The sequence below is a fragment of the Calonectris borealis genome, chromosome 27, assembly GCF_964195595.1.
Source record: "Calonectris borealis chromosome 27, bCalBor7.hap1.2, whole genome shotgun sequence".
In the NCBI taxonomy this organism is placed as follows: domain Eukaryota; kingdom Metazoa; phylum Chordata; class Aves; order Procellariiformes; family Procellariidae; genus Calonectris; species Calonectris borealis.
This window is the reverse complement of record NC_134338.1, coordinates 6,403,912-6,430,809: the sequence shown is the minus strand read 5'-3', so window position 1 is coordinate 6,430,809 and position 26,898 is coordinate 6,403,912. Positions and strand designations below refer to the sequence as shown.

General features: G+C 68.1%; 3 protein-coding genes across 8 annotated transcripts; 2 read left to right on the top strand and 1 right to left on the bottom strand.

Annotated features, from left to right (window-relative positions):
• The first annotated feature begins 151 nt into the window (after positions 1-151).
• On the top strand, positions 152-5,328 carry MAT2A (methionine adenosyltransferase 2A). Of its 2 annotated transcripts, none has more exons than XR_012677457.1 (9): positions 152-341; positions 1,945-2,022; positions 2,125-2,247; positions 2,332-2,444; positions 2,524-2,667; positions 2,783-3,001; positions 3,074-3,256; positions 3,334-3,659; positions 3,871-3,967. XR_012677457.1 is itself a non-coding variant. In XM_075174807.1 (9 exons), the coding sequence occupies exons 1-9, from the start codon at positions 251-253 to the stop codon at positions 3,971-3,973; spliced, it is 1,188 nt and encodes a 395-aa protein (XP_075030908.1). In that variant the 5' UTR covers positions 152-250; the 3' UTR covers positions 3,974-5,328. The 2 variants fall into 2 exon arrangements, 1 of the variants encoding a protein (XP_075030908.1); XM_075174807.1 differs by having other exon boundaries at positions 3,334-3,467; positions 3,871-5,328.
• GGCX (gamma-glutamyl carboxylase) lies at positions 4,806-15,540 on the bottom strand. Of its 3 annotated transcripts, XM_075174804.1 has the most exons (15): positions 15,490-15,540; positions 15,196-15,402; positions 14,435-14,593; positions 12,719-12,884; positions 11,058-11,136; positions 10,863-10,969; positions 8,856-9,019; positions 7,735-7,994; positions 6,881-7,012; positions 6,647-6,798; positions 6,387-6,556; positions 6,158-6,288; positions 5,938-6,085; positions 5,660-5,855; positions 4,806-5,568 (listed from the first exon to the last, which is right to left on the bottom strand). In XM_075174804.1, exons 1-15 carry the CDS (start codon positions 15,524-15,526, stop codon positions 5,412-5,414), a joined length of 2,265 nt encoding a protein of 754 aa, XP_075030905.1. In that variant the 5' UTR covers positions 15,527-15,540; the 3' UTR covers positions 4,806-5,411. The 3 variants fall into 3 exon arrangements, with proteins under 3 accessions (XP_075030905.1, XP_075030906.1, XP_075030907.1); XM_075174805.1 differs by lacking the exons at positions 15,196-15,402; positions 15,490-15,540 and adding an exon at positions 15,128-15,135; XM_075174806.1 differs by lacking the exons at positions 15,196-15,402; positions 15,490-15,540 and adding an exon at positions 15,022-15,027.
• Positions 15,541-15,725: 185 nt separating this feature from the next.
• Positions 15,726-26,224, top strand: VAMP8 (vesicle associated membrane protein 8). Of its 3 annotated transcripts, none has more exons than XM_075174809.1 (3): positions 15,726-15,822; positions 21,704-21,928; positions 26,002-26,224. In XM_075174809.1, exons 1-3 carry the CDS (start codon positions 15,820-15,822, stop codon positions 26,143-26,145), a joined length of 372 nt encoding a protein of 123 aa, XP_075030910.1. In that variant the 5' UTR covers positions 15,726-15,819; the 3' UTR covers positions 26,146-26,224. The 3 variants fall into 3 exon arrangements, with proteins under 3 accessions (XP_075030910.1, XP_075030911.1, XP_075030909.1); XM_075174810.1 differs by having other exon boundaries at positions 15,805-15,822; positions 21,752-21,928; XM_075174808.1 differs by lacking the exon at positions 15,726-15,822 and having other exon boundaries at positions 21,604-21,928.
• Positions 26,225-26,898: the final 674 nt, after the last annotated feature.

The window sequence follows — 26,898 nt, the reverse complement described above, 5'->3', positions numbered from 1 at the left end:
GAGGTCGCGCTCGGCGTTACGTAACCCGCCTCCCCCGCCCGACGGCGGTGGTTCCGCCGTCCCGCCCCCGCGGCGCGTTCGGCGCTCGCCATTGGTGGGAGGAGGCGGAGGGGCGAGGCCAGGAGGGTATAAATAGAGGCGGGGCGGCGGGTGTCGCGCTCAGTCCGCCGCGGCCGTTGCAGCTTTTCGTCGCTTCTCGCACTCCCGCCGCGCCCGCGCTCCCGCCCGCCGCCGCCGCTCCGCTACTGCCATGAACGGGCAACTCAACGGCTTCCACGAGGTGTTCATCGAGGAGGGCACCTTCCTCTTCACCTCCGAGTCCGTGGGCGAGGGGCACCCAGGTGCGGGCCGCGGCGGGGCGGCGAGCGCGCAGGCGCGGCCCGGCGGCGCGCGGCAGCCTCGGGGCGGGCGGGGGGAGGAGGAGGTGGAGGAGGAGGGGGGAGGGGGCGCGCCCGGCGGGGGTGGGGGTGGGGGGTCCTGGCGGACAGGTTGGTGGGGGGTGGGGGCCGGTGACGCCAGCGGGCGCGCGCGCAGTGCGGGGCGGCGCGCGCCGCATTGCGGGCCCCGGCGCGCACGTGCTTCCCGCGTGGGGGGGGGGGGAGGGGGGCACACACACAGGGGACACGCCACGCCACGCACCGGGGGTGGCGGGGGGGGGGCCGCCGTGACTCAGTCGTGACTAAGCAGCTCCCGCGGGGCGGCGGGACCCGGTGTGTCCCCTCCCCCGTAGCGTCCCCGGTTCGCCCCGTGGGCCCTCCCCCACGCAGCTGAGCGTCCTCAGAGCACCCTGCTCCCCCCCCCACTCCACCCCACCCCACGGGGTGTACCCGGCTCTCCCGCCCCCCCCCCCCCCCAGCGGTGGGCTGATGGAGCACCCTGCCCGCCCACCCAGGGCTCCTCAGATGTTGCCCCCTCCCCAAACAGCTGGAGGGTGGGGACCCCCGTGGGGGGCTGCTTTAGGGTCCCCCCGAGCTCCCAGGCCTCGCTTCGGCGCAGTGCCGTGGCGTGCCGGGCTCCCACCCTGCCTTTGTGCTCGCCGGTTGGGGGCACATGACTGGAAAACCTGCAGCACCCACCGCCTGGGTGCTCCCCGACTCCCAGCCAGCCATCCCGGCTTCCCTTCGCTCCAGCTCGCCCGCTGGCACCCACACTGCCCGATGGCGTAACCAAAACCCTGGGGGTACTTTTGGGGCTCCTTCTCCCCCACTTTGCTGGAAGGGCTCCCCGTACCCGAGATCGCGCGCTGCCGTGAGGGATAAGGAGTTTGGCAACCGTGCGTGGGTTCCGTCCGTTCCCTCCCCTCTTGCACCCCAAGAAGTGGCCGGGGGAGCCTCCTCCCCTCGCCCCAGCGAGGCGCTGCCTCATCCTCTCCCGAATCCGGCTCGAAAGGTCACTGCCAAGGACGTCCGCAGTCCAAGGGAAGTTGCTTATTCCCCGAGCGGCCCTTGGGAAGCTCCGGGAGCAGGAGGGGGCTCTCCCTCTCCCAGAATAAAACATCCCGGGTACTGGAGGGAACTGGGTATCCAGTGGGAGCTGGCTGGGCGCACGCCAGGGCAGCTGCCGGCACCGGGCACCCCCCCCGGGAGCTGGGGGCAGAGCTGCCGGGAGGCCGGAACGCTCCGGATTTGGAAAGCCGGGGCTGGAGAAGGGGGTGCCGGTCCCCTTCGGCGATGCCGTAGGTGGCTGAGCCCAAGCTCTGACCTGACTGTAACTGGAGCTTAACTGGTAAATGCCTGAAATTCCAGGCTAAAAACCCAGCGCGGGGACAAGGCGAGGGCTGTGTGCGCCACGGGAGGCTGCCGGCTTAAGGGGAGGCTTGGGCTTGGCCGCGGCTCCAGTTCCCGGCTTAGCGTGGGCTCGGCTGCGCCGAGGGACAGCGGCTCAGGAAGGAAGGGCTGTGCCGCGCCGCCGTGACGGCATCCCGCTCTCTGTGTCCCCCCCCAGATAAAATCTGCGACCAGATCAGCGACGCTGTCCTGGACGCCCACCTCAAGCAGGACCCCGATGCCAAAGTGGCCTGCGGTGAGTCGCTCCCTGGGGACGTGGGGTGACGCCGGCGCTGGGTGGGTGACGCCAGCGCTAGGTGGGTGACGCCGGCGCTGACGTCGTCCTCCTTTCCTTCAGAAACGGTGGCAAAGACGGGGATGATCCTGCTGGCGGGGGAGATCACCTCCCGGGCCGCCGTCGACTACCAGAAGGTGGTCCGGGACACCATCAAGCACATCGGTTACGACGATTCCTCCAAAGGTATGTGCCGGGGCGGGGGTCACCGGCTCGCGCCGGTGTAGGGTTCGGCGCGCCGGGTTCACCGCAGCCTCCGCTCTGCCCCAGGCTTCGACTACAAGACGTGCAACGTGCTGGTGGCCCTGGAGCAGCAGTCGCCCGACATCGCCCAGGGCGTCCACCTGGACCGCAGCGAGGAAGACATTGGTGCCGGGGACCAGGTGAGTCTCTGCGCCGCGTGAGCCGCCGCAGTTCAGCCGGGAGGAGTCGTGACTTCATCGCCCCCTCCCTCTGCCGCAGGGCCTGATGTTCGGTTACGCCACGGACGAGACGGAGGAGTGCATGCCCCTCACCATCGTCCTGGCCCACAAACTGAACGCCAAACTGGCCGAGCTGCGGCGTAACGGCACCCTGCCCTGGCTGCGCCCCGACTCCAAGACGCAGGTGAGGGCCCCGACGGACCTCACTGGGAGCCGCCGCCTCAGCGGGGGGGTGTCCCCAAAACCGCTTCCGAGTCCCCAAACCTCCCGCCTGACGCCCCGGCGTTCCCCCCCGGCAGGTGACGGTGCAGTACATGCAGGACCGTGGCGCCGTCATCCCCATCCGGGTGCACACCATCGTCATCTCGGTGCAGCACGACGAGGAGGTGTGCCTGGACGAGATGCGGGACGCGCTGAAGGAGAAGGTGATCAAGGCGGTGGTGCCGGCCAAGTACCTGGACGACGACACCATTTACCACCTCCAGCCCAGCGGCCGCTTCGTTATCGGCGGCCCCCAGGTACGGCGCCTTTTTCGGTGAAGCGGTGGCGACGCGACGGCGGCACGACGGTGACGGCGATGTCCTTCACAGGGTGACGCCGGTCTGACCGGTCGCAAGATCATCGTCGACACCTACGGGGGCTGGGGGGCCCACGGCGGCGGCGCTTTTTCGGGGAAGGATTACACCAAGGTGGATCGCTCGGCCGCCTACGCCGCGCGCTGGGTGGCCAAGTCCCTGATCAAGGCCGGGCTGTGCCGCCGGGTGCTGGTGCAGGTGGGTGCGGGCGGGTCTCCCCCTCCCTGTCCTTTCAGTGGGGGGGCTCCTCGGGCTTAATCTGTGCCCCCCCATAGGTCTCCTACGCCATCGGGGTGTCCCACCCCTTGTCCATCTCCATCTTCCACTACGGCACCTCCCAGAAGAGCGAGCGGGAGCTGCTGGAGATCGTCAAGAAGAATTTCGACCTCCGCCCCGGGGTGATCGTCAGGTAACGGGCGCCGGAAAGGGGGGGACACGCGCCGCTGGGAGAGGAAAGAGGGGGGGACACCGGGGCGGTGGCAGCGTGTGGGGGTCCCCTCCCCGGCCCCGGAGCAGCCGCGGTCACCGCCTGGTGCGACTGGAACCGGCAAGGAGAGCCGCTTATGCCGGAAGATAAAAGCGCTTTCGGGCGCGGACGGGGGTAAGTATCCGCTGAGAGCCGAGCGCTTGGAGCTTCTCCGGCTTCTCGGGAATTTGGGGGGCTGGAGGGGGGGGGCAACCGGGGAAGCTCCAACCGCCCCCCGGGGATGGGGAGGAGACGGAGGCGACGCCGCAGACCCCCCGGCCAGGCAGGGAAGGGGCGAGCGTGCGACCGGATCCTCTTTACTGAGTTGAGGACTTGTATATTCCAGGGATCTGGATCTGAAGAAGCCCCTCTATCAGAGGACCGCAGCCTATGGCCACTTTGGTAGGGACAGTTTCCCTTGGGAAGTTCCCAAAAAACTAAAATACTGAAAAAAAAAAACAAAAAACAAAACAAAACAAAAAAAAAGCCTTGTTAGGCTTTTTCCCCCCATTCCTGCGGGCGTAGGCTACAGAGAAGCTCGCGGGCTCTGGGGGAAAGAGCTCCTCGGCCCCCCAGGCTCTCCTGGCCCCGTGTCCCCCCTCCCCCTCCACTTCTCTCTCTCTCTCTCTCTCTCTCTCGCCATCGTTTCGGTTGCGTGGGGACCACGCGCGGCCTCGTGCCTCTCCCTGAGCCCCCCCCCACCTCCGTCTCCCCCCCCCCTCCCCGGCCGTGGCCGCCGATCCCTCCGGCTTCTTTTTAAACAAAAATCTGGTGTGACGTCTGAGCTCAGAGACGGCAAAAAGCCCCCGAGCGCTTCCCCCACCCCCCCCCCCACTCTCACCGTCCCGCTGCCGTGGCGGGGGAGGGGGGGGGGATGACATTTTGACTCCCTCCCCCCCACCTTTCCCGCCGGGACCTCGCTGGTGCTGGTTTTGTTCTTAACAAAATTAAGATTTTAAACCTCTCTTCTCTCGGAGGATGCACGTTTTGGGGTGTGGGGGGGTGGGGGATGGTGTTAAAACCGCCCCCCCCACCACCACCCCTCCCCCCAAATCCCCCGTGCGGGTTTGGTACCGGAGGAAAATGTTTTATGGTTCTTTTTTTTTTTTTTTTTTTTCTTTATAAGAAAGCTGAAAGTGACTCCACAACTGCACAACCCCCCCCCTTCCCGCCCCCAGCTCGGCGCTGGGGTTGGGGGGGGGTGGGGGGGGCTCAGCCGAGCTTTATAATATATATTTTTGGGGGAAAAAGGGGAGGGATTTGGCCCTTCATACTTGAACGTTTTTTTTTTTCTAGCGGTGTATTTATTGTGTGCTGAGGCGCGGGGCGTGAGTACAGAGAAGCCCCCGGGCTCAGACGGCAGCTCTTGATTTTCCTGAAAGCCCCCCCCCTAGCACCTTCACCCCCCTCCAGCCCCCTTTCCCCCACCCCAAGGAGACCCAGACGGTTTCCGAATCGGGGTGAAAAAAGGGGAAATCGGGTTTATTGATGGAGGGGGGGGAGAGGGGCAGGCAAGCGCTGGGGCTGCCCGGCCCCGGGACCGCGGCGCATTTGGCCGGTGTGGTACAGAGAAGCCGGCTTGTTTACCTGCCCGTCCCGGGGGGGGCCGGTGCCCCCAGAAGTGCCTTGGTGGGGTGGGGGTGACGGCGGGGGGCTTTCTCTTTTGGTTTTTTTTTTTTTTTTTTTTTTTCTTCTTTCTTTTAATATTTTTCTGGAGGTTTTATTACATTTGTTTCGAATTTCACCAATTCCAAAAAGAAACTAAAAAAGAAATCTCAATAAAATTTGCTGGGTTTGACCGTAACCGTCTCAATCTGCACCCGGGGTGGGGGGGGAAACTGAGGCACGGGGGGTGGGGCTTAAAAAAATTGAGTTTATTGGGGGTGCTCAGAGCTCGGGGCCCCCCTGTCCCTCCCTGCCGCCCTCGGGCCGAGCCTCCTCTTCCTCGCCGCGCCAGTTGGCGAAGGTCACCTCCTGCGCCAGCTGCTGCAGGGGCGGCCGGCCCAGCGCCAGGTTGCGGAGGGAGATGCAGGTCATCAGGGCGCTGCGAGAGTTGGGAGGGGGGGGGTCAATAAATGGGGGGGGGGGGTGTGGAAATGAGGGGGGGGAAAAAAAAGGTGATTTTGGGGCCTCACCTGCGGCGGAAGAGGTAGAATTTCTTGCGGAGGAAGCGGAGGAAGCGCTGGGCCAGGCCGGCCTCCCGCCGCCGGCTCTGCTCTTCCAGCCGCCGCTGCTGCCGCAGGAACGCCGTCACCACCGGGTCGGCCACGGCCCCCGCCGCCAGCGGCTCCCCCAGGATGGGCCGCAGCTCGGGGGGCAGCGGCTCCTTCTCTGCGGGGAGGAGAAGGGGGTGAGCTTAGCGGGGGGGGGGGATTGGAGGGGGTCCCCGAGACCCCCAAGCCCCGGGGCTCACCGGTGCCGTTGCGCACTCGCTCCCGCAGCTCCTGCAGCCGCGTCAGGTTGCGCTCCAGCGCCAGCGCCGTGGTGTTGACGTAGAGGTACATATAGCAGGAGGGCTCCGGCGACACCGTGTGCACCTTGTGGTACTGCCCCGCCGGCACCTGGGGGGCAGGGGGTGTCAGCAGCTCTGGGGGACCCCCCCCAAACCCCCTCGCCCCCCCCCAAACCCTCACCTGCATCCCCTCGCCCTCCCGCAGGGAGCGGTTGCGGCGCTGCTCCACCAGCTCCACCAGCACCTCTCCCCGCAGCACCCGCAGGCTGGTGTTACCCAGGTCCTCGCTGACGAAGTTCTCCAGGTGCAGGCCTGGAAAAGAGGGGGTGCAGCCCCGCGGCGCCCCCGCTAAGGTGGGTGCCCCCTCCCCACCAAACCCCAGGGGATCCCCCTCACCACCATCCGCCTACCGGGGAAGTCGGCGATGAAGACGGCGTCCGTGTGTCCGTCCAGCCGGCTCTCCAGCTCCTGCAGCCGCTCCCGCCAGGGCGACAGCTCCAGCAGCAGCGGCAGCAGCCAGGGCGTGGGGCTCCACGGGGACCACGGCGCCCGCACCACGTCCACCCGCGGGTCCACCAACCTACGGGGGGGACGGGCCGTCAGCAACACCCCCCCCTCTGCATCCCCCCCCCCAAACTGCGTGGGGGTGTCCTGTCTGCCCCCCCAAAACCTCTGCTGGAAGCGGTCGTTGATGGAAACCCAGATGTCGAAGTAGATCTGGGGCTGGGAGACGTTGTAGCGCGGCAGGAGGCGGCTCAGGCAGGTCGAGTATTGCTTCAACATGTCCGCGTGGTCCTTCCAGCGCCGGCTCTGCGTGAACACCTACCCCACGGCGGGGGTGTCACAGTGATGGGGACCCCCCCTCATATCCCCCCCCCCACCCTGCCCCGGGGTCCCCGCTCACCCCCGGTTTGAGGTAGCCCACCTCCCCGGTGAGCCCGTCCCGGTAGGTGATCTTGACGTGCTGGTGGAAGCGGGAGTGGACCATCATGTCCCAGGAGTAACCGTAGAGGCCGTTGGTCCAGTTGTTGTAGCCCTGGGGGGGGGACACGACACAGGTGGGGGTGACACCAGGGGACAGCGGTGTCCCCACCCCACAGTGACAAGGGATAGGGGACCCCCCCACCACCTTCTTCATCCCCTGGGTGAGCCCCCTCCCATGGCAATGCTTCCCCCCAGTCCTTACCCCCCCTGTTGTCCCCCCCCCCCATGCTTGTGTCCCCCCCCATGCTGTCCCCAAGTCCCCCCCCCCCCACCCCCAGCACTGCCTTCACCCCAAGCCGCGCCTCGGCACTGCCCCTGTGCCACCTCCCCCCCCCGCCCCGCAGCCCCCAGCATCCCCAAAAATGCCCCCGTGTCCTAAAAAAAATACCCCCCACGTCCCCCAAAATAACCCCCATCTCCCCCAAAATGCCCCCTCGCCCCCCCAAAATGCCCCCTCAATCCCCCCAAATAAACCACATCTCCCCAAAAAGGCCTCCCGCATCACCAAAAATGTCCCTTCACCCCCCAAAATCCCCCCTCGCCCCCCAAAAATGCCCCCCGGCCTCAAAAATGCCTCTTCCACCCCCAAAAATGCCCCCTCACCCCCAAAAACATCCCCTCACCCCCAAAAACGCCCTCCCATCTCCAAAAATGCCCCCCCCCATTACCAAAAATGCCCCTTCCCCCTCCCTAAATGCCCCCTCACCCCCAAAATGCCCCCTGCCCCCCCCTCAAATGCCCCCTGGCAGTGCCCTTCTGCCCCCCCCCCCCCACCTGGGTGATGAAGTGGGAGTAGGGCAGGAAGAGCTGCTCCAGCACATAGAGGAGGGTGAAGGCGGCGGCCAGATGCTGGCGAGGCCGAAGGCTCCCCCGCCCCCCCCGGCCCCCGTAGTGGCAGTCGGGGCTGGGCCGGGGGGGCTGGGTGCTGGGCAGCACCCGCCGCAGCCAGGGTGGGCAGCGGGCGCAGAGGCGGCGGGGCCAGCTGGGGTGGCAGAACAGCCCGCTGCTGGCCAGCATGGTGTAGGGGAACATGCCTGGGGGGGGGGACACCCCTTAGGGACCCCCCGACTGCACCCTGGGGACCCCCAGGGTGTTGGGGAGGGTGTTGGGGTGCCCCTGGCCAGGCAGGGGGTGTTTTGGGGGGGCTCTGAGGGTGCCCTGCCCTGGGCTGGGGGTGTTTTGGGGGGGGTGGGAGGGTGCCCGGGTGCCCCTGTCCTGGCTGGGGGTGCTTTGGGGGTGCCCAGGGGTCCCCTGCCAAGGCTCAGGGTGCTCTGGGGGGGGGTGGGAAGGTGCCCGGGTGCCCCTGCCCAGGATGGGGGTGCTTTAGGGGGTGCCCAGGGGTCCCCTGCCCAGGCTCAGGGTGCTTTGGGGGGGCTCTGAGGGTGCCCTGCCGTGGGCTGGGGGTGTTTTGGGGGGGGTGGGAGGGTGCCCGGGTGCCCCTGCCCTGGCTGGGGGTGCTTTGGGGGGTGGCCAGCGGTCCCCTGCCCAGGCTCAGGGTGCTTTTGGGGGGGCTCTGAGCGTGCCCTGCCCTGGGCTGGGGGTGTTTTGGGGGGGGTGGGAGGGTGCCCAGGTGCCCCTGCCCTGGCTGGGGGTGCTTTGGGGGTGCCCAGGGGTCCCCTGCCCAGGCTCAGGGTGCTTTGGGGGGGCTCTGAGGGTGCCCTGCCCTGGCTGGGGGTGCTTTGGGGGGGGTGGGAAGGTGCCCGGGTGCCCCTGTCCAGGATGGGGGTGCTTTGGGGGGTGGCTGGGTGCCCCTGACCTGGCTGGGGGGGCTCTGGGGGTACCTGGGTGCCCCTGCCCAGGATGGGGGTGTTTTGGGGGGTGCCTGGGTGCCCCTGCCCAGGCTGGGGGGGCTCTGGGTGGGAAGGTGCCGTGTGTCCCCCCCGCCGGTGCCTCACCGATGCTGAAGAGCTGGGAGTTCATGCAGTGGAAGTACGTGACGAAGATGAGGGCGAGGGGCCGGGTGGCGTCGAAGAAGAGGAGGAAGCCGGCGGAGAGGTCGAGCACCAGCCCCCCCCCGTGCACCACCAGCAGGCTGGTCATCTCCTCCGACAGCACCAGCCTGCGGGCGGGGGGCCTTCACCCTCCTCATCCTCACCCCATCACCCTCCTCGTCCTCACCCTGTCACCCTCCTCGTCCTCACCCCATCACCCTCCTCGTCCTCACCCTGTCCCCATCACCCCATCACCCTCCTCATCCTCACCCCGTCACCCCCCTCGTCCTCACCCCATCACCCTCCTTGTCCTCACCCTGTCCCCATCACCCCATCACCCTCCTCATCCTCATCTCAACCCTGTCACTGCTCCCATCACCCTCCTCATCCTCACCCCATCACCCCCCTCACCCTCCTCATCCTCACCCCATCACTGCCCTGTCACCTCCTCATCCTCATCCTGCCCCATCGCCCCGTCACCCTCCTCATCCTCACCTCGACCGTCACTCCTTGTCACCCTCATCGTCACCCCGTCACCCCCCCTCACCCTCCTCATCCTCACCCTGTCCCATCACCCCGTCACCCTCCTCATCCTCACCTCAACCCTGTCACCCCCCCTCATCACCCTTTTCATCCTCACCCCATCACTGCCCCTCACCCTCCTCATCCTCACCCCATCACTGCCCCGTCACCTTCCTCATCCTCACCCCATCGCTGCCCCATCACCCTCCTCATCCTCACCCTGTCCCCATCACCGCCCCTCACCCTCCTCATCCTCATCCCATCACTGCCCCGTCACCCTCATCCTCATCCTGCCCCATCACTCTGTCACCCTCCTCATCCTCATCCCGACCCCATCCCCATCCCCCCACCCTCCTCATCCTCACCCCATCACCCCCCCTCACCCTCCTCATCCTCACCCCATCACTGCCCCGTCACCTCCTCATCCTCATCCTGCCCCATCGCCCCATCACCCTCCTCATCCTCACCTCGACCGTCACTCCTCGTCACCCTCCTCATCCTCACCTCGACCGTCACTCCTCGTCACCCTCCTCATCGTCACCCCGTCACCCCCCCTCACCCTCCTCATCCTCACCCTGTCCCATCACCCCGTCACCCTCCTCATCCTCACCTCAACCCTGTCACCCCCCCCCATCACCCTTTTCATCCTCACCCCATCACTGCCCCTCACCCTCCTCATCCTCACCCCATCACTGCCCCGTCACCTTCCTCATCCTCACCCCATCGCTGCCCCATCACCCTCCTCATCCTCACCCTGTCCCCATCACCGCCCCTCACCCTCCTCATCCTCATCCCATCACTGCCCCGTCACCCTCATCCTCATCCTGCCCCATCACTCTGTCACCCTCCTCATCCTCATCCCGACCCCATCCCCATCCCCCCACCCTCCTCGTCCTCACCCCGTCACCCTCCTCATCCTCACCCTGTCCCCATCACCCCATCACCCTCCTCGTCCTCACCCCATCACCCTCCTTGTCCTCACCCCATCACCCCCCTCGTCCTCACCCCATCACCCTCCTCGTCCTCACCCCATCACCCTCCTCGTCCTCACCCTATCCCCATCACCCCATCACCCTCCTCATCCTCATCTCAACCCTGTCACTGCTCTCATCACCCTCCTCATCCTCACCCCATCACTGCCCCGTCACCTCCTCATCCTCATCCTGCCCCATCGCCCCGTCACCCTCCTCATCCTCACCTCGACCGTCACTCCTCGTCACCCTCCGCATCGTCACCCCGTCACCCCCCCTCACCTTCCTCATCCTCACCCTGTCCCCATCACTGCCCCTCACCCTCCTCATCCTCATCCCATCACTGCCCCGTTACCCTCATCCTCATCCTGCCCCATCACCCTCCTCATCCTCATCCTGACCCCATCCCCACCCCCCCACCCTCCTCATCCTCACGCTAACCCTGTCACCCTCCCCCCGTCACCCTCTTCATCCTCACTTGAAGGGCGCGAAGAGCCAGTGGCGGGCAAGGGAGCCCATGGAGTAGCCGCCCACCCAGTCGGCGTCCAGCTTCTTCAGCCCCGCGATGAAGTAGACGATGAAGATCTGGGGGGGGGGGGGGGAGGGGGTAAGAGGAGGTCCCGGAGGGACCCGAGGCGTGCGGGGTGGGGGACAGGGGACCCCGGGCGCCCACCTGGGCGCGCAGCAGGGCGTAGTTCCACAGCGGCACGTGGGCGTTCCTCTTCTGGGGCCGGAGGAGCCCGTCCAGGGACCTGCGGGGACACGGGGGGGACCCCCGGAGAAAGGGGGTGAGCAGGCCACTGTCACCCTGTTGTCAGTGCCATGGAGGACACGTGTCACCACCTCATGGGGAACCCTGGGGTCACCCCGTGGGGACCCCCAGTGATGTGAGGGACACCGGGACCTGTGCCACCCCACGGGGACCCTGGTGCCACAGGGGACACCGGGCTCTGTGCCACCCCACAGGGACCCTGCTGCCACAGGGGACACCGGGACCTGTGCCACCCCCTGGGGACCCTGGTGCCACAGGGACCTTGGTGCCACAGGGGACACCGGGACCTGTGCCACCCCCTGGGGACCCTGGTGCCACAGGGGACACCGGGCTCTGTGCCACCCCCTGGGGACCCTGCTGCCACAGGGACCTTGGTGCCACAGGGGACACCGGGACCTGTGCCACCCCACGGGGACCCTGGTGCCACAGGGGACACCGGGCTCTGTGCCACCCCACAGGGACCCTGCTGCCACAGGGGACACCGGGACCTGTGCCACCCCACGGGGACCCTGCTGCCACAGGGGACACCGGGACCTGTGCCACCCCACAGGGACCCTGCTGCCACAGGGGACACCGGGACCTGTGCCACCCCACGGGGACCCTGCTGCCACAGGGGACACCGGGCTCTGTGCCACCCCACGGGGACCCTGCTGCCACAGGGGACACCGGGACCTGTGCCACCCCACAGGGACCCTGCTGCCACAGGGGACACCGGGCTCTGTGCCACCCCACAGGGACCCTGCTGCCACAGGGGACACCGGGACCTGTGCCACCCCCTGGGGACCCTGGTGCCACAGGGACCTTGGTGCCACAGGGGACACCGGGACCTGTGCCACCCCATGGGTGCCCTAGTGCCACAGGGGACACCGGGGCCTTTGTCACCCCATGGGGTCCCACAGCCAGGGGACCTTGGTGCTACAGGGGACCCCAGGGCCTGTGCCACCCCCTGGGGACCCACAGCCAGGGGACCTTGGTGCTACAGGGGACACTGGGATCTGTGCCACCCTCTGGGGACCCACAGCCAGGGGACCCTGGTGCCACAGGGGACACCGGGCTCTGTGCCACCCCATGGGTGCCCTGCTGCCACAGGGGACACCGGGCTCTGTGCCACCCCCTGGGGACCCACAGCCAGGGGATCCTGGTGCCACAGGGGACACCGGGCTCCGTGCCACCCCATGGGGACCCTGGTGCCACAGGGGACACCGGGCTCTGTGCCACCCCATGGATGCCCTGCTGCCACAGGGGACCCCAGGGCCTGTGCCACCCCCTGGGGACCCACAGCCAGGGGACCTTGGTGCTATGGGGGGACCCCAGGACCTGGGGACACAGAGCCACAGGGACCCCAGTACAGTGGGAGGGATCCCTGTGCCACCCCACAGTACCACGGGTGACACCGGAGTTTGCACCCCCCCCCCCAGAGAACACCAGCTCTGCCACCCCAGCGACCTCAGCACCTCGCAGGACCCCCGGAGCGCTGCAGTGACCCCCATCCCACCCCGTATCCCCTACGGGCACCCGGGGGGGGGACCCCGCGAAGCCCCCGGGGTGCCGGCGGTGCCCACCCGTAGCGGTCGGCGCCCAGCAGCGCCAGCTGGAAGGCCAGGAGCCCGTAGAGGTAGGAGTGGTTGTTCCAGGAGGTCTTGTCCAGCAGCAGCAGGTACCAGTAAGGCCCCAGGAAGGCGACGCAGCTCAGGCGGTAGCAGCACCCCGCCATGACACCCAGCGCCCCTGCGGCACCGCCGCTCCTGTCACCGCTCCCAGTCCTGGCCCCCGGTTCCGCTCCCGGTGACCGTCCCAGTCCCAGTCCCACTCCCCATGGCCATCCCAGTCCCTGTGCCCAACCCAGTCCCGCTCCCCATGGCCATCCCAGTCCCAGTCAAACTCCCCATGGCCGTCCCAGTCCCTGTGCCCAACCCAGTCCCGCTCCCCATGGCCATCCCAGTCCCTCTGCCCAACCCAGTCCCGCTCCCCATGGGCATCCCAGTCCCTCTGCCCAACCCAGTCCCGCTCCCCATGGCCATCCCAGTCCCTCTGCCCAACCCAGTCCCGCTCCCCATGGCCATCCCAGTCCCTCTGCCCAACCCAGTCCCACTCCCCATGGCCATCCCAGTCCCTGTGCCCAATCCAGTCCCACTCCCCATGGCCATCCCAGTCCCTCTGCCCAACCCAGTCCCACTCCCCATGGCCATCCCAGTCCGTGTGCCCAATCCAGTCCCACTCCCCATGGCCATCCCAGTCCCTCTGCCCAACCCAGTCCCGCTCCCCATGGCCATCCCAGTCCCTCTGCCCAACCCAGTCCCACTCCCCATGGCCATCCCAGTCCCTCTGCCCAACCCAGTCCCACTCCCCATGGCCATCCCAGTCCCTCTGCCCAACCCAGTCCCGCTCCCCATGGCCATCCCAGTCCCTCTGCCCAACCCAGTCCCATACCCAGTCTCTGTGCCTACCCCAGCACCAGTCCCAGTGCCAGTGCCCATCCCAGTCCCAGCACCCATCCCAGTCCCAGCACCCATCCCAGTCCCAGCACCCATCCCGGTCCCAGTCCCTGTGCCTACCCCAGTCCCAGTCCCAGTATCCACCCCAGTCCCAGTCCCTGTGCCCACCCCAGTCCCAGTCCCTGTGCCAGTGCCCATCCCAGTCCCAGCACCCACCCCAGTCCCAGACCCAGTCCCCATCCCAGTCCCAGTGCCCACCTCAGTCCCAGTCCCAGTCCCCCTCCCAGTCCCAGTCCCTGTGCCCACCCCAGTCCCAGTCTCAGCACCCACCCCAGTCCCAGTCCCCCTCCCAGTCCCAGTCCCTGTGCCCACCCCAGTCCCAGTCCCCATCCCAGTCCCAGTCCCCCTCCCAGTCCCAGTCCCTGTGCCCACCCCAGTCCCAGTCCCAGTCCCTGTGCCCACCCCAGACCCAGTCCCCATCCCAGTCCCAGTGCCCACCTCAGTCCCAGTCCCCCTCCCAGTCCCAGTCCCTGTGCCCACCCCAGTCCCAGTCCCAGCACCCATCCCAGTCCCTGTCCCCCTCCCAGTCCCAGTCCCCGTGCCCACCCCAGTCCCACTCCCCCTCCCAGTCCCAGTCCCCGTGCCCACCCCAGTCCCACTCCCCCTCCCAGTCCCAGTCCCAGTCCCTGTGCCCACCCCAGTCCCACTCCCCCTCCCAGTTCCAGTCCTCATGCCCACCCCAGTCCCAGTCCCACTCCCCCTCCCAGTCCCAGTCCCCGTGCCCACCCCAGTCCCCGTGCCCCTCCCAGTCCCAGTCGCAGTGCCCGCCGCTGCCCCCCGTACCCAGGAACATGGTGGCGTAGAGCAGGTACATCCAGTCGAGGGGCAGGGGCCGCAGGAAGGGCAGCAGGGGGAAGCGGCAGAGCTCCAGCCCCTCCAGGAACCGCGCCTCCAGCTGGCCCAGGCCCCGCTCCTGGGGCACGTCCAGCGCCATCAGCAGCCCTGGGGGGGCGGGGGGGGGTCAGCGACCCGGGCACCCCGCCCCCACCCGGGCACCCCGCCCCCACCCGGGCACCACCTCCCTCCCCCGCTGCCGGGCCCTGCGAAGGGGGGGCGGGGGGGGGGGGGGCCGGGGCGGCCGGGCGGGCACTGACCCCCCCCCCACCGGAACCTTTGCTCTGCTGGGGACGTGTCAGGGCCTGGGTGCCTGGGCCCCCCCCGGGACGTGGGCCCCCCCCCCCCCCGGGATCCCCAGCCCCCCTCCCGAAGCCCCAGTGCCCCCCGGAACCCCCCAGCCCCCGCTCTCCCTGTCCCCCTGGTGCCCCCCCCCCCCGGAGCCCCGCCCTCACTGAAGACCCCCCCCGTTCGCCCGAGCCCCCCCCTTACCGACATCCCCCCAGTCCCCCCAGTGTCCCGGAGCCCCCCCTCACCGAAGGCCCCCCAGCCCCCCCCTCACCGAAGACCCCCCGGTCCCCCCGAGCCCCCCCTCACCGATGTCTCCCCAGTCCCCCCAGTGCCCCGGAGCCCCCCCCTCACCGAAGGCCCCCCGGTTCCCCGGCCCCCCCTCACCGAAGCCCCCCACTCCCCCGGAGCCCCCCCCTCACCGAAGGCCCCCCGGAAGGCCCCCAGCGCGGCGGGGTCGGCGGGCCGGTGCAGCAGCCGGACGAAGCGGTGCCACCGCGCCAGGTCCCGCAGCTCGAAGCCCAGCAGGCGCCGGGCCAGGCTGGGACCGGTACCGGGGTCCTCGGGGGGGGGAAGGGGGGGACCCGGGGGTCGCCCCGCCGCTTCCCGCCGCCTCCGCCGCGCCGGGCCTGCAACGGGGTCGGGGGTCAGGGGTCGGGGGTCAGGGGTCGGGGGTCAGAGTGCACCGAACCGAACCCCCCCGCCCTGGCCCGTACCCTCCGCCGCCGCCGCCGCCGCCGCCGCCGCCGCCATCGCTACGGCCCCGCCCCTTCGCGCCACGTCACGGGGCGCGGCCGCCAATCGCCACCGCCCTGGCGCGAGGGGCGGGGGGCGCGTGCCTCACCCCCCCGCCCCCAGCCCCCATCACCCCCTGACCCCCCCCGTCACCCCTGACCCCGCCGCGACCTCTGACCCCGCCGTCACCCCCCACCCACCCCTCCGGTCCCGCCGCGACCCCTGACCCCGCCCCGCCGCTCCCGGAAGCCCCGAGCGGGGCGGGGCCGGGGCAGGGGCCGCGGCGGGAGCGGAGCGGAGCGGGCCCGGCCATGGTAGGACCATGGGGGGGGGTATAGGGGGGCTATAGGGTGCCCCGGGGTGCCTATGGGGCGCCTATGGGGCGCTTAGGGGGTGCCCGGGGTGCCCATGGGTGGTCTGGGGTCCATACGGGGCGCCTATGGGGCGCTTGGGGGGTGCCCGGGGTGCCTATGGGTGCTCTGGGGTCCATACGGGGCGCCTATGGGGCGCTTGGGGGGTGCCCGGGGTGCCTATGGGGGGTCTGGGGTGCCTATGGGGCGCCTATGGGGCGCTTGGGGGGTGCCTGGGGTGCCTATGGGTGCTCTGGGGTCCATACAGGGCGCCTATGGGGCGCTTGGGGGGTGCCCGGGGTGCCTATGGGGGGTCTGGGGTGCCTATGGGGCGCCTATGGGGCGCTTGGGGGGTGCCCGGGGTGCTTATGGGTGGTCCGGGGTCCATACAGGGCGCCTATGGGGCGCTTGGGGGGTGCCCAGGGTGCCTATGGGTGCTCTGGGGTCCATACAGGGCGCCTATGGGGCGCTTGGGGGGTGCCCGGGGTGCCTATGGGGGGTCTGGGGTGCCTATGGGGCGCCTATGGGGCGCTTGGGGGGTGCCCAGGGTGCCTTTGGGGGGTCTGGGGTCCATACGGGGCACCTATGGGGCGCTTGGGGGGTGCCCGAGGTGCCCATGGGGGGTCTGGGGTCCATATGGGGCGCCTATGGGGCGCTTGGGGGGTGCCCGGGGTGCCTATGGGGGGTCTGGGGTCCATACGGGGCGCCTGTGGGGTGCTTGGGGGGTGCCTGGGGTGCCTATGGGGGGTCTGGGGTCCATACGGGGCGCCTGTGGGGTGCTTGGGGGGTGCCTGGGGTGCCTATGGGTGGTCTGGGGTCCATACGGGGCGCCTGTGGGGCGCTTGGGGGGTGCCTGGGGTGCCTATGGGTGGTCTGGGGTCCATACGGGGCGCCTGTGGGGTGCTTGGGGGGTGCCCGGGGTGCCCATGGGGGGTCTGGGGTCCATACGGGGCGCCTATGGGGCGCTTGGGGGGTGCCCGGGGTGCCTATGGGGGGTCTGGGGTGCCTATGGGGCGCCTATGGGGCTTTTGGGGGGTTCCCGGGGTGCCTGTGGGGGGTCTGGGGTCCATACGGGGCGCCTATGGGGCGCTTGGGGGGTGCCCATGGGGTGTTTGGGAAAGTGCCTATAGGGTGCCTGGCAGGTGCTTGGGTGGATATGGGGCACCTATAGGGTGCTCAGGGTCACCTATAGGGTGACTATAGGGTGCTTGGGGAGGTCCCTTTGGGGTGACCAGGGTGCATATGGCGGGGGCTGGGGTACGTATGGGGTGCCATGGGGGTGCATATAGAGTGCTGAGGGGTGCCTGAGGTGCTTATAGGGTGCTTGTGGAAGTACCTATAGGGTGCCTGGCAGGTGCTTGGGGTGCATATGGGGTGCATAGGGGGTGTTCAGGGTGCCTGTGGGGTGCTTTGGGGGTGTATAGGGGGTACTTGAGGTGCGGGGGGGTGCCTGGGGTGCCTATAGGGTGCTTGAGGAAGTGCCCAGGGTGCCTATGAGGTGCCTGGCAGGTGCATGGGGTGCATATGGGGTGCTCGGGGGTACATATAGGGTGTTCGGGTTGTATGTAGGGTGCCCAGGGTGCCTATAGGGTGCTTGGGGAAGTGCCTGGGCTGCATATGGGGTGCTTGGCAGGTGCTTGGGGTGTATATGAGGCACTTATGGGGTGCTTGGGGGTACTTTTGGGGTGCTCAGGGTGCCTATGGGATGCTTGAGGTGTATATAGGGTGCCTAGGGGGAGCTTGGGGTGCGTATGGGGTGCTTGGGGAAGTGCCCATAGGGTTCTGGGGGGTGCCCAGGGTGCGTATGGGGTGCTGGGGTGCATATAGGATGCCTGGGGTGCCTATAGGGTGCTTGGGGAAGTGCCTGGGGGGGCACATGAGGTGCTTGGGGTGGATATGGGGTGCCTATGGGGTGCTTGGGGGTGTATAGGGGGTGCCCATGGGGTGCTTGAGATGCATATGGGGTGTTCGGGATGTGTCTGGGGTGTATGTAGGGTACCCAGGGTACATATACGGTGCTTAGGGAAGTGCCTGGGCTGCATATGGGGCGCTTGGGGTGGACATGGGGCACCTACGGGGTGCTCGGGGCACCTATAGGGTGCTTGGGGGTGTATATCTGATGCTTGAGGTGCTGTGGGGTGCCCACGGGTGCCTATTGGGTGCTTGGGGTATCTATAGGGTGCTTAAGGAAGTGCCCGGGCATCACATAGGGTGCGTGGCACATGCTTGGGGTGGATATGGGGTGCCTATGGGGTGCTTGGGGAGTGCCCAGGATATATAGGGGGTGCTCAGGGTGCATATGGGGTGCTACGGGGTGCCCAGGGTGCACATGGGGTGCTGGGGGATACCTTTGGGGTGCCCATGGGGTGCTCAGGGGGTGGATATGGGGTGCCTATGGAGTACATGGGGTGCTGGGGGGTACCTTTGGGGTGCCCATGGGTGCTCAGGGGGTGGATATGGGGTGCCTATGGAGTACATGGGGTGCTGGGGGGTACCTTTGGGCTGCCTATGGGGTGCCTATGGGGTGCTCAGGGGGTGGATATGGGGTGCCTATGGAGTACATGGGGTGCTGGGGGGTACCTTTGGGGTGCCCATGGGGTGTTCAGGGGGTGGATATGGGGTGCCTATGGAGTACATGGGGTGCTGGGGGGTACCTTTGGGGTGCCTATGGGGTGCCTATGGGGTGCTCAGGGGGTGGATATGGGGTGCCTATGGAGTACATGGGGTGCTGGGGGGTACTTTTGGGGTGCCCATGGGGTGCTCAGGTGGTGGATATGGGGTGCCTATGGAGTACATGGGGTGCTGAGGGGTACCTTTGGGGTGCCCATGGGGTGCCTGTGGGGTGCTCAGGTGGTGGATATGGGGTGCCTATGGAGTACATGGGGTGCTGGGGGGTACCTTTGGGGTGCTTATGGGGTGCTCAGGGGGTGGATATGGGGTGCCTATGGAGTACATGGGGTGCTGGGGGGTACCTTTGGGGTGCCTATGGGGTGCCTATGGGGTGCTCAGGGGGTGGATATGGGGTGCCTATGGAGTACATGGGGTGCTGGGGGGTACTTTTGGGGTGCCCATGGGGTGCTCAGGTGGTGGATGTGGGGTGCCTATGGAGTACATGGGGTGCTGGGGGGTACCTTTGGGGTGCTTATGGGGTGCTCAGGTGGTGGATATGGGGTGCCTATGGAGTACATGGGGTGCTGAGGGGTACCTTTGGGGTGCCCATGGGGTGCCTGTGGGGTGCTCAGGTGGTGGATATGGGGTGCCTATGGAGTACATGGGGTGCTGGGGGGTACCTTTGGGGTGCTTATGGGGTGCTCAGGGGGTGGATATGGGGTGCCTATGGAGTACATGGGGTGCTGGGGGGTACCTTTGGGGTGCTTATGGGGTGCTCAGGGGGTGGATATGGGGTGCCTATGGAGTACATGGGGTGCTGGGGGGTACCTTTGGGGTGCCTATGGGGTGCCTATGGGGTGCTCAGGGGGTGGATATGGGGTGCCTATGGAGTACATGGGGTGCTGGGGGGTACTTTTGGGGTGCCCATGGGATGCTCAGGTGGTGGATGTGGGGTGCCTATGGAGTACATGGGGTGCTGGGGGGTACCTTTGGGGTGCTTATGGGATGCTCAGGTGGTGGATATGGGGTGCCTATGGAGTACATGGGGTGCTGAGGGGTACCTTTGGGGTGCCCATGGGGTGCCTGTGGGGTGCTCAGGTGGTGGATATGGGGTGCCTATGGAGTACATGGGGTGCTGGGGGGTACCTTTGGGGTGCTTATGGGGTGCTCAGGGGGTGGATATGGGGTGCCTATGGAGTACATGGGGTGCTGGGGGGTACCTTTGGGGTGCCTATGGGGTGCCTGTGGGGTGCTCAGGTGGTGGATATGGGGTGCCTATGGAGTACATGGGGTGCTGGGGGGTACCTTTGGGGTGCTTATGGGGTGCTCAGGGGGTGGATATGGGGTGCCTATGGAGTACATGGGGTGCTGGGGGGTACCTTTGGGGTGCTTATGGGGTGCTCAGGGGGTGGATATGGGGTGCCTATGGAGTACATGGGGTGCTGGGGGGTACCTTTGGGGTGCCTATGGGGTGCCTATGGGGTGCTCAGGGGGTGGATATGGGGTGCCTATGGAGTACATGGGGTGCTGGGGGGTACTTTTGGGGTGCCCATGGGGTGCTCAGGTGGTGGATGTGGGGTGCCTATGGAGTACATGGGGTGCTGGGGGGTACCTTTGGGGTGCTTATGGGGTGCTCAGGTGGTGGATATGGGGTGCCTATGGAGTACATGGGGTGCTGAGGGGTACCTTTGGGGTGCCCATGGGGTGCCTGTGGGGTGCTCAGGTGGTGGATATGGGGTGCCTATGGAGTACATGGGGTGCTGGGGGGTACCTTTGGGGTGCTTATGGGGTGCTCAGGGGGTGGATATGGGGTGCCTATGGAGTACATGGGGTGCTGGGGGGTACCTTTGGGGTGCCTATGGGGTGCCTGTGGGGTGCTCAGGTGGTGGATATGGGGTGCCTATGGAGTACATGGGGTGCTGGGGGGTACCTTTGGGGTGCTTATGGGGTGCTCAGGGGGTGGATATGGGGTGCCTATGGAGTACATGGGGTGCTGGGGGGTACCTTTGGGGTGCTTATGGGGTGCTCAGGGGGTGGATATGGGGTGCCTATGGAGTACATGGGGTGCTGGGGGGTACCTTTGGGGTGCCTATGGGGTGCCTATGGGGTGCTCAGGGGGTGGATATGGGGTGCCTATGGAGTACATGGGGTGCTGGGGGGTACTTTTGGGGTGCCCATGGGGTGCTCAGGTGGTGGATGTGGGGTGCCTATGGAGTACATGGGGTGCTGGGGGGTACCTTTGGGGTGCTTATGGGGTGCTCAGGTGGTGGATATGGGGTGCCTATGGAGTACATGGGGTGCTGAGGGGTACCTTTGGGGTGCCCATGGGGTGCCTGTGGGGTGCTCAGGTGGTGGATATGGGGTGCCTATGGAGTACATGGGGTGCTGGGGGGTACCTTTGGGGTGCTTATGGGGTGCTCAGGGGGTGGATATGGGGTGCCTATGGAGTACATGGGGTGCTGGGGGGTACCTTTGGGGTGCCTATGGGGTGCTTATGGGGTGCTCAGGGGGTGGATATGGGGTGCCTATGGAGTACATGGGGTGCTGGGGGGTACTTTTGGGGTGCCCATGGGGTGCTCAGGGGGTGGATATGGGGTGCCTATGGAGTACATGGGGTGCTGGGGGGTACCTTTGGGGTGCCCATGGGGTGCCTATGGGGTGCTCAGGGGGTGGATATGGGGTGCCTATGGAGTACATGGGGTGCTGGGGGGTACCTTTGGGGTGCCCATGGGGTGCTCAGGGGGTGGATATGGGGTGCCTATGGAGTACATGGGGTGCTGGGGGGTACTTTTGGGGTGCCCATGGGGTGCTCAGGTGGTGGATATGGGGTGCCTATGGAGTACATGGGGTGCTGGGGGGTACCTTTGGGGTGCCCATGGGGTGCTCAGGTGGTGGATATGGGGTGCCTATGGAGTACATGGGGTGCTGGGGGGTACCTTTGGGGTGCTTATGGGGTGCTCAGGGGGTGGATATGGGGTGCCTATGGAGTACATGGGGTGCTGGGGGGTACCTTTGGGGTGCCTATGGGGTGCTTATGGGGTGCTCAGGGGGTGGATATGGGGTGCCTATGGAGTACATGGGGTGCTGGGGTGGTACGTGGGGCACTTGGGGGGTACGCCCAGGGTACATACGGGGTGCCGGGGCGTATATGGGGAATGGTGGAGAGTGTCAGGGTCCCTATGGGGTGCTGGGGTGCCACCGACTGCCCACCCTAACACCTACCCCATGCTACCAGGCGGGCAGCGTCGCAGGCAGCGTCGCAGGCAGCGTCGCAGGCGGCGAGGCGGGCGGCGTCGCAGGCGGCGTCGCAGGCGGCGAGGCGGGCGGCGGGCGCGTGCGGGCGCTGCAGCGGGAGGTGGAGGGCGTCAAAACCATCATGACCCAGAACGTGGAGCGGATCCTGGCGCGGGGCGAGAACCTGGAGCAGCTCCACAGCAAGAGCCAGGACCTGGAGGCCACCGTGAGGAGCAGGGGGGTCACCGGGGTGGCACTGGGTGCCCAGGCTGGGCACGGGGTCCCCAAGTTGGGCAGGGGGTCACCGGGGTGGACATGGGGTCTCCAAGGGCACTGGGTCCCCAAGTTGGGTGCAGGGCTTCAGAGGTGACACAAGGTCCCTGAGGTGGGCACGGGATCCCTAGGCTGGGCACGGGGTCCCCAGGGTGGGCACTGGATCCCCAAGTTGGGCATAAGGCTCCTGAGGTGTCACAAGGTCCCTGAGGTGGGCAGGGGGTCCCCAGGGTGGACATGGGGTCTCCAAGGGCACTGGGTCCCCAAGTTGGGTGCAGGGCTCCAGAGGTGACACAAGGTCCCTGAGGTGGGCACAGGGTCCCCAAGTTGGGCACAAGGCTCCTGAGGTGACACAAGGTCCCTGAGGTGGGCAGGGGGTCCCCAGGGTGGACATGGGGTCTCCAAGGGCACTGGGTCCCCAAGTTGGGCACAGGGCTCCTGAGGTGTCACAAGGTCCCTGAGGTGGGCACAGGGTCCCCAAGTTGGGCGCAGGGCTCCTGAGGTGACACAAGGTCCCTGAGGCGGGCACGGGGTCCCCAGGGCGGGCAGGGGTCCCCAAGTTGGGCACAGGGCTCCTAAGGTGACACAAGGTCCCTGAGGTGGGCGTGGGGTCCCCAGGGTGGGCAGGGATCCCCAAGGTAGGCACTGGGTCCCCAAGTTGGGCGCAGGGCTCCTGAGGTGTCACAAGGTCCCTGAGGTGGGCACGGGATCCCTAGGCTGGGCACGGGGTCCCCAGGGTGGGCACTGGGTCCCCAAGTTGGGCGCAGGGCTCCAGAGGTGACACAAGGTCCCTGAGGTGGGCACAGGGTCCCCAAGTTGGGCGCAGGGCTCCTGAGGTGACACAAGGTCCCTGAGGTGGGCACAGGGTCCCCAAGTTGGGCACAAGGCTCCTGAGGTGACACAAGGTCCCTGAGGTGGGCAGGGGGTCCCCAGGGTGGACATGGGGTCTCCAAGGGCACTGGGTCCCCCAAGTTGGGCACAGGGCTCCTGAGGTGTCACAAGGTCCCTGAGGTGGGCATAGGGTCCCCAGGGCGGGCAGGGGTCCCCAAGCTGGGCGCAGGGCTCCTGAGGTGACACAAGGTCCCTGAGGTGGGCATAGGGTCCCCAGGGTGGGCAGGGGTCCCCAAGTTGGGCGCAGGGCTCCTGAGGTGACACAAGGTCCCTGAGGTGGGTACAGGGTCCCCAGGGTGAGTATCGGGTCCCCAGGGTGGCACCAGGGCCCAGAGGGGGGTGCAAGGTCCCAGAGTGGGTGGCACCACGTCCCCAGGGGGGTGCAGGGTCCCTGGTTGGGTGCAACGTCACCCTAGGTGGCACGGGGTCCCCAAGGTGGCACAGGGTCCCCAAGTGGGATACAGGGTCCCCGAGGTGGTAGCAGGTCCCTGTTTGGGCACAAGGTTCTCAGGGTGGGACTGGGTGTCCCTGGGTGGCACCAGGTCCCCAAGGTGACACTGGGTCCTCAGGCTGGCACTGTGACCCCGGGGAGGGGACATAGGGTTGGGGGACACGGGGTCCCTGAGGGAGAACGGGGTCCCCAAGGAGGCTCCAGGGCACTTACGTGGCAGCGGTGTCCCCAAGGTGGCAGGGGGTGTCCCTGGGGTCACAGCGGGTGTCCCTGGGGTGGCAGTGGGGGGTCCCCGGGGTGGCAGGGCTGTCCCCAAGGGTGGCAGAGGGATGTCCCTGGGGTGGCAAAGGGCTGTCCCCAAGGTGGTAGCTGGGGGTCCCCAGGGTGGCAGCAGAGGGTCCCCGGGATGACAGTGGGGGTCCCTAGGGTGGCACTTAGTGTCCCTGGGGTGGCACTGGGGGGTCCCCAGGGTGACAGTGGGTGTCCCTAGGGTGGCAGTTAGTGTCCCTGGGGTGGCAGTGGGGGGTCCCCAGGGTGGCAGGGCTGTCCCCAAGGTGGCAGGGGGTGTCCCTGGGGTCACAGCGGGTGTCCCTGGGGTGGCAGTGGGGGGTCCCCGGGTGACAGGGCTGTCACCGGGGTGGCAGGGGGTGTCCCTGCGGTGGCAGTGGGGGGTCCCCGGGTGACAGGGCTGTCACCAGGGTGGCAGGGGGTGTCCCTGGGGTGGCAGTGGGTGTCCCTAGGGTGGCCGGGGTGGCAGGACTGTTCCCAAGGTGGCAGTGGGGGGTCCCCGGGTGACAGGGCTGTCACTGGGGTGGCAGGGGGTGTCCCTGGGGTGGCAGTGGGGGGTCCCCAGGGTGGCAGGGCTGTCCCCAAGGTGGCAGGGGGTGTCCCTGGGGTCACAGCGGGTGTCCCTGGGGTGGCACTGGGGGGTCCCCGGGTGGCAGGGCTGTCACCAGGGTGGCAGGGGGTGTCCCTGGGGTGGCAGTGGGGGGTCCCCCGGGTGACAGTGGGTGTCCCTAGGGTGGCCGGGGTGGCAGGACTGTTCCCAAGGTGGCAGTGGGGGGTCCCCGGGTGACAGGGCTGTCACCGGGGTGGCAGGGGGTGTCCCTGGGGTGGCAGTTAGTGTCCCCCGGGTGACAGTGGGTGTCCCTAGGGTGGCCGGGGTGGCAGGGCTGTTCCCAAGGTGGCAGTGGGGGGTCCCTGGTTGGCAGGGCTGTCACCGGGGTGGCAGGGGGTGTCCCTGGGGTGGCAGTGGGGGGTCCCCGGGTGACAGGGCTGTCACCAGGGTGGCAGGGGGTGTCCCTGGGGTGGCAGTTAGTGTCCCCCGGGTGGCAGTGGGTGTCCCTAGGGTGGCCGGGGTGGCAGGGCTGTTCCCAAGGTGGCAGTGGGGGGTCCCCGGGTGACAGGGCTGTCACCGGGGTGGCAGGGGGTGTCCCTGGGGTGGCAGTGGGGGGTCCCCGGGTGACAGGGCTGTCACCGGGGTGGCAGGGGGTGTCCCTGGGGTGGCAGTGGGGGGTCCCCGGGTGACAGGGCTGTCACCAGGGTGGCAGGGGGTGTCCCTGGGGTGGCAGTGGGGGGTCCCCGGGTGGCAGGGCTGTCACCAGGGTGGCAGGGGGTGTCCCTGGGGTGGCAGTGGGGGGTCCCCGGGTGACAGGGCTGTCACCAGGGTGGCAGGGGGTGTCCCTGGGGTGGCAGTTAGTGTCCCCCGGGTGGCAGTGGGTGTCCCTAGGGTGGCCGGGGTGGCAGGGCTGTTCCCAAGGTGGCAGTGGGGGGTCCCCGGGTGACAGGGCTGTCACCGGGGTGGCAGGGGGTGTCCCTGGGGTGGCAGTGGGGGGTCCCCGGGTGACAGGGCTGTCACCGGGGTGGCAGGGGGTGTCCCTGGGGTGGCAGTGGGGGGTCCCCGGGTGACAGGGCTGTCACCAGGGTGGCAGGGGGTGTCCCTGGGGTGGCAGTGGGGGGTCCCCGGGTGGCAGGGCTGTCACCAGGGTGGCAGGGGGTGTCCCTGGGGTGGCAGTGGGGGGTCCCCGGGTGACAGGGCTGTCACCAGGGTGGCAGGGGGTGTCCCTGGGGTGGCAGTTAGTGTCCCCCGGGTGGCAGTGGGTGTCCCTAGGGTGGCCGGGGTGGCAGGGCTGTTCCCAAGGTGGCAGTGGGGGGTCCCCGGGTGACAGGGCTGTCACCGGGGTGGCAGGGGGTGTCCCTGGGGTGGCAGTGGGGGGTCCCCGGGTGACAGGGCTGTCACCGGGGTGGCAGGGGGTGTCCCTGGGGTGGCAGTGGGGGGTCCCCGGGTGACAGGGCTGTCACCAGGGTGGCAGGGGGTGTCCCTGGGGTGGCAGTGGGGGGTCCCCGGGTGGCAGGGCTGTCACCAGGGTGGCAGGGGGTGTCCCTGGGGTGGCAGTGGGGGGTCCCCCGGGTGACAGTGGGTGTCCCTTGGGTGGCCGGGGTGGCAGGGCTGTTCCCAAGGTGGCAGTGGGGGGTCCCCGGGTGACAGGGCTGTCACCGGGGTGGCAGGGGGTGTCCCTGGGGTGGCAGTGGGGGGTCCCCCGGGTGACAGTGGGTGTCCCTAGGGTGGCCGGGGTGGCAGGGCTGTTCCCAAGGTGGCAGTTAGTGTCCCTGGGGTGGCAGCGGGGGGTCCCCAGGGTGGCAGGGGGTGTCCCCGTGTCCCCCCCTGAGCGATGTCCCCGCAGTCGGAGCACTTCAAGACGACGTCACAGAAGATGGCCCGCCGGTACTGGTGGAAGAACGTGAAGCTGCTCGTCATCCTCGGCCTCGTGGGCGCCATCGTCCTCATCCTCATCATCCTCCTGGCCACCGGCACGATCCCCACCTAGAGCCCCCCCCCTCCGTCCCCACCCGCGGGGACCCCCCCCCGGCCACCTGCGCGTCCCCAGGAATAGAGGGGTGACGAGCCGTGTGGGGCTGGGTGTGTGTGTCTGTACCGGGGGGGGCGGGGGGGGGACACACGTGGGGACAGGCGTGGGGACAGGCGTGGGGACAGGCGGCGCCGTGCCGGGGGGGCGGGGAGCGGTGCCAGACGGGTGGCTGGCACCGGGGGACAAAGGGCGCAGTGTGGTGGCACTGTCACCCTGGTGGGGCCTGTGGAGGGGGGGGGGGGGCTGTGGGGACATGGGGGTCCCTGGGGACCCAGGTATGGGGGGGGGCATGGGGGGACCTGCATCTGGGGGCGTTTGGGGACGTGGGGGTCCCTGTGGGGACCCACGTCTGGGGGGGGGTTTGGGGACATGGGGGTCCTGGGGGGACCCACATCTGGGGGGCTGTGGGGACATGGGGGTCCCTGGGGACCCAGGTATGGGGGGGGGGTATAGGGGGACCTGCATCTGGGGGGGTTTGGGGACATGGGGGTCCCTGCGGGGACCCATGTCGGGGGGGGGTTGGGGATATGGGTGTCCTGGGGGGACCCACATCTGCAGGGACCTGGGGGGACCCACATCTGGGGGGCTGTGGGGACACGGGGGTCCTGGGGGATCCGTTTGGGGGGGGGCACAGGGGGACATGGGGCGTTCTTGGGGGACCCACGTCTGGGGGGTTTGGGGACATGGGGGTCCTGGGGGGGGACACCCTCA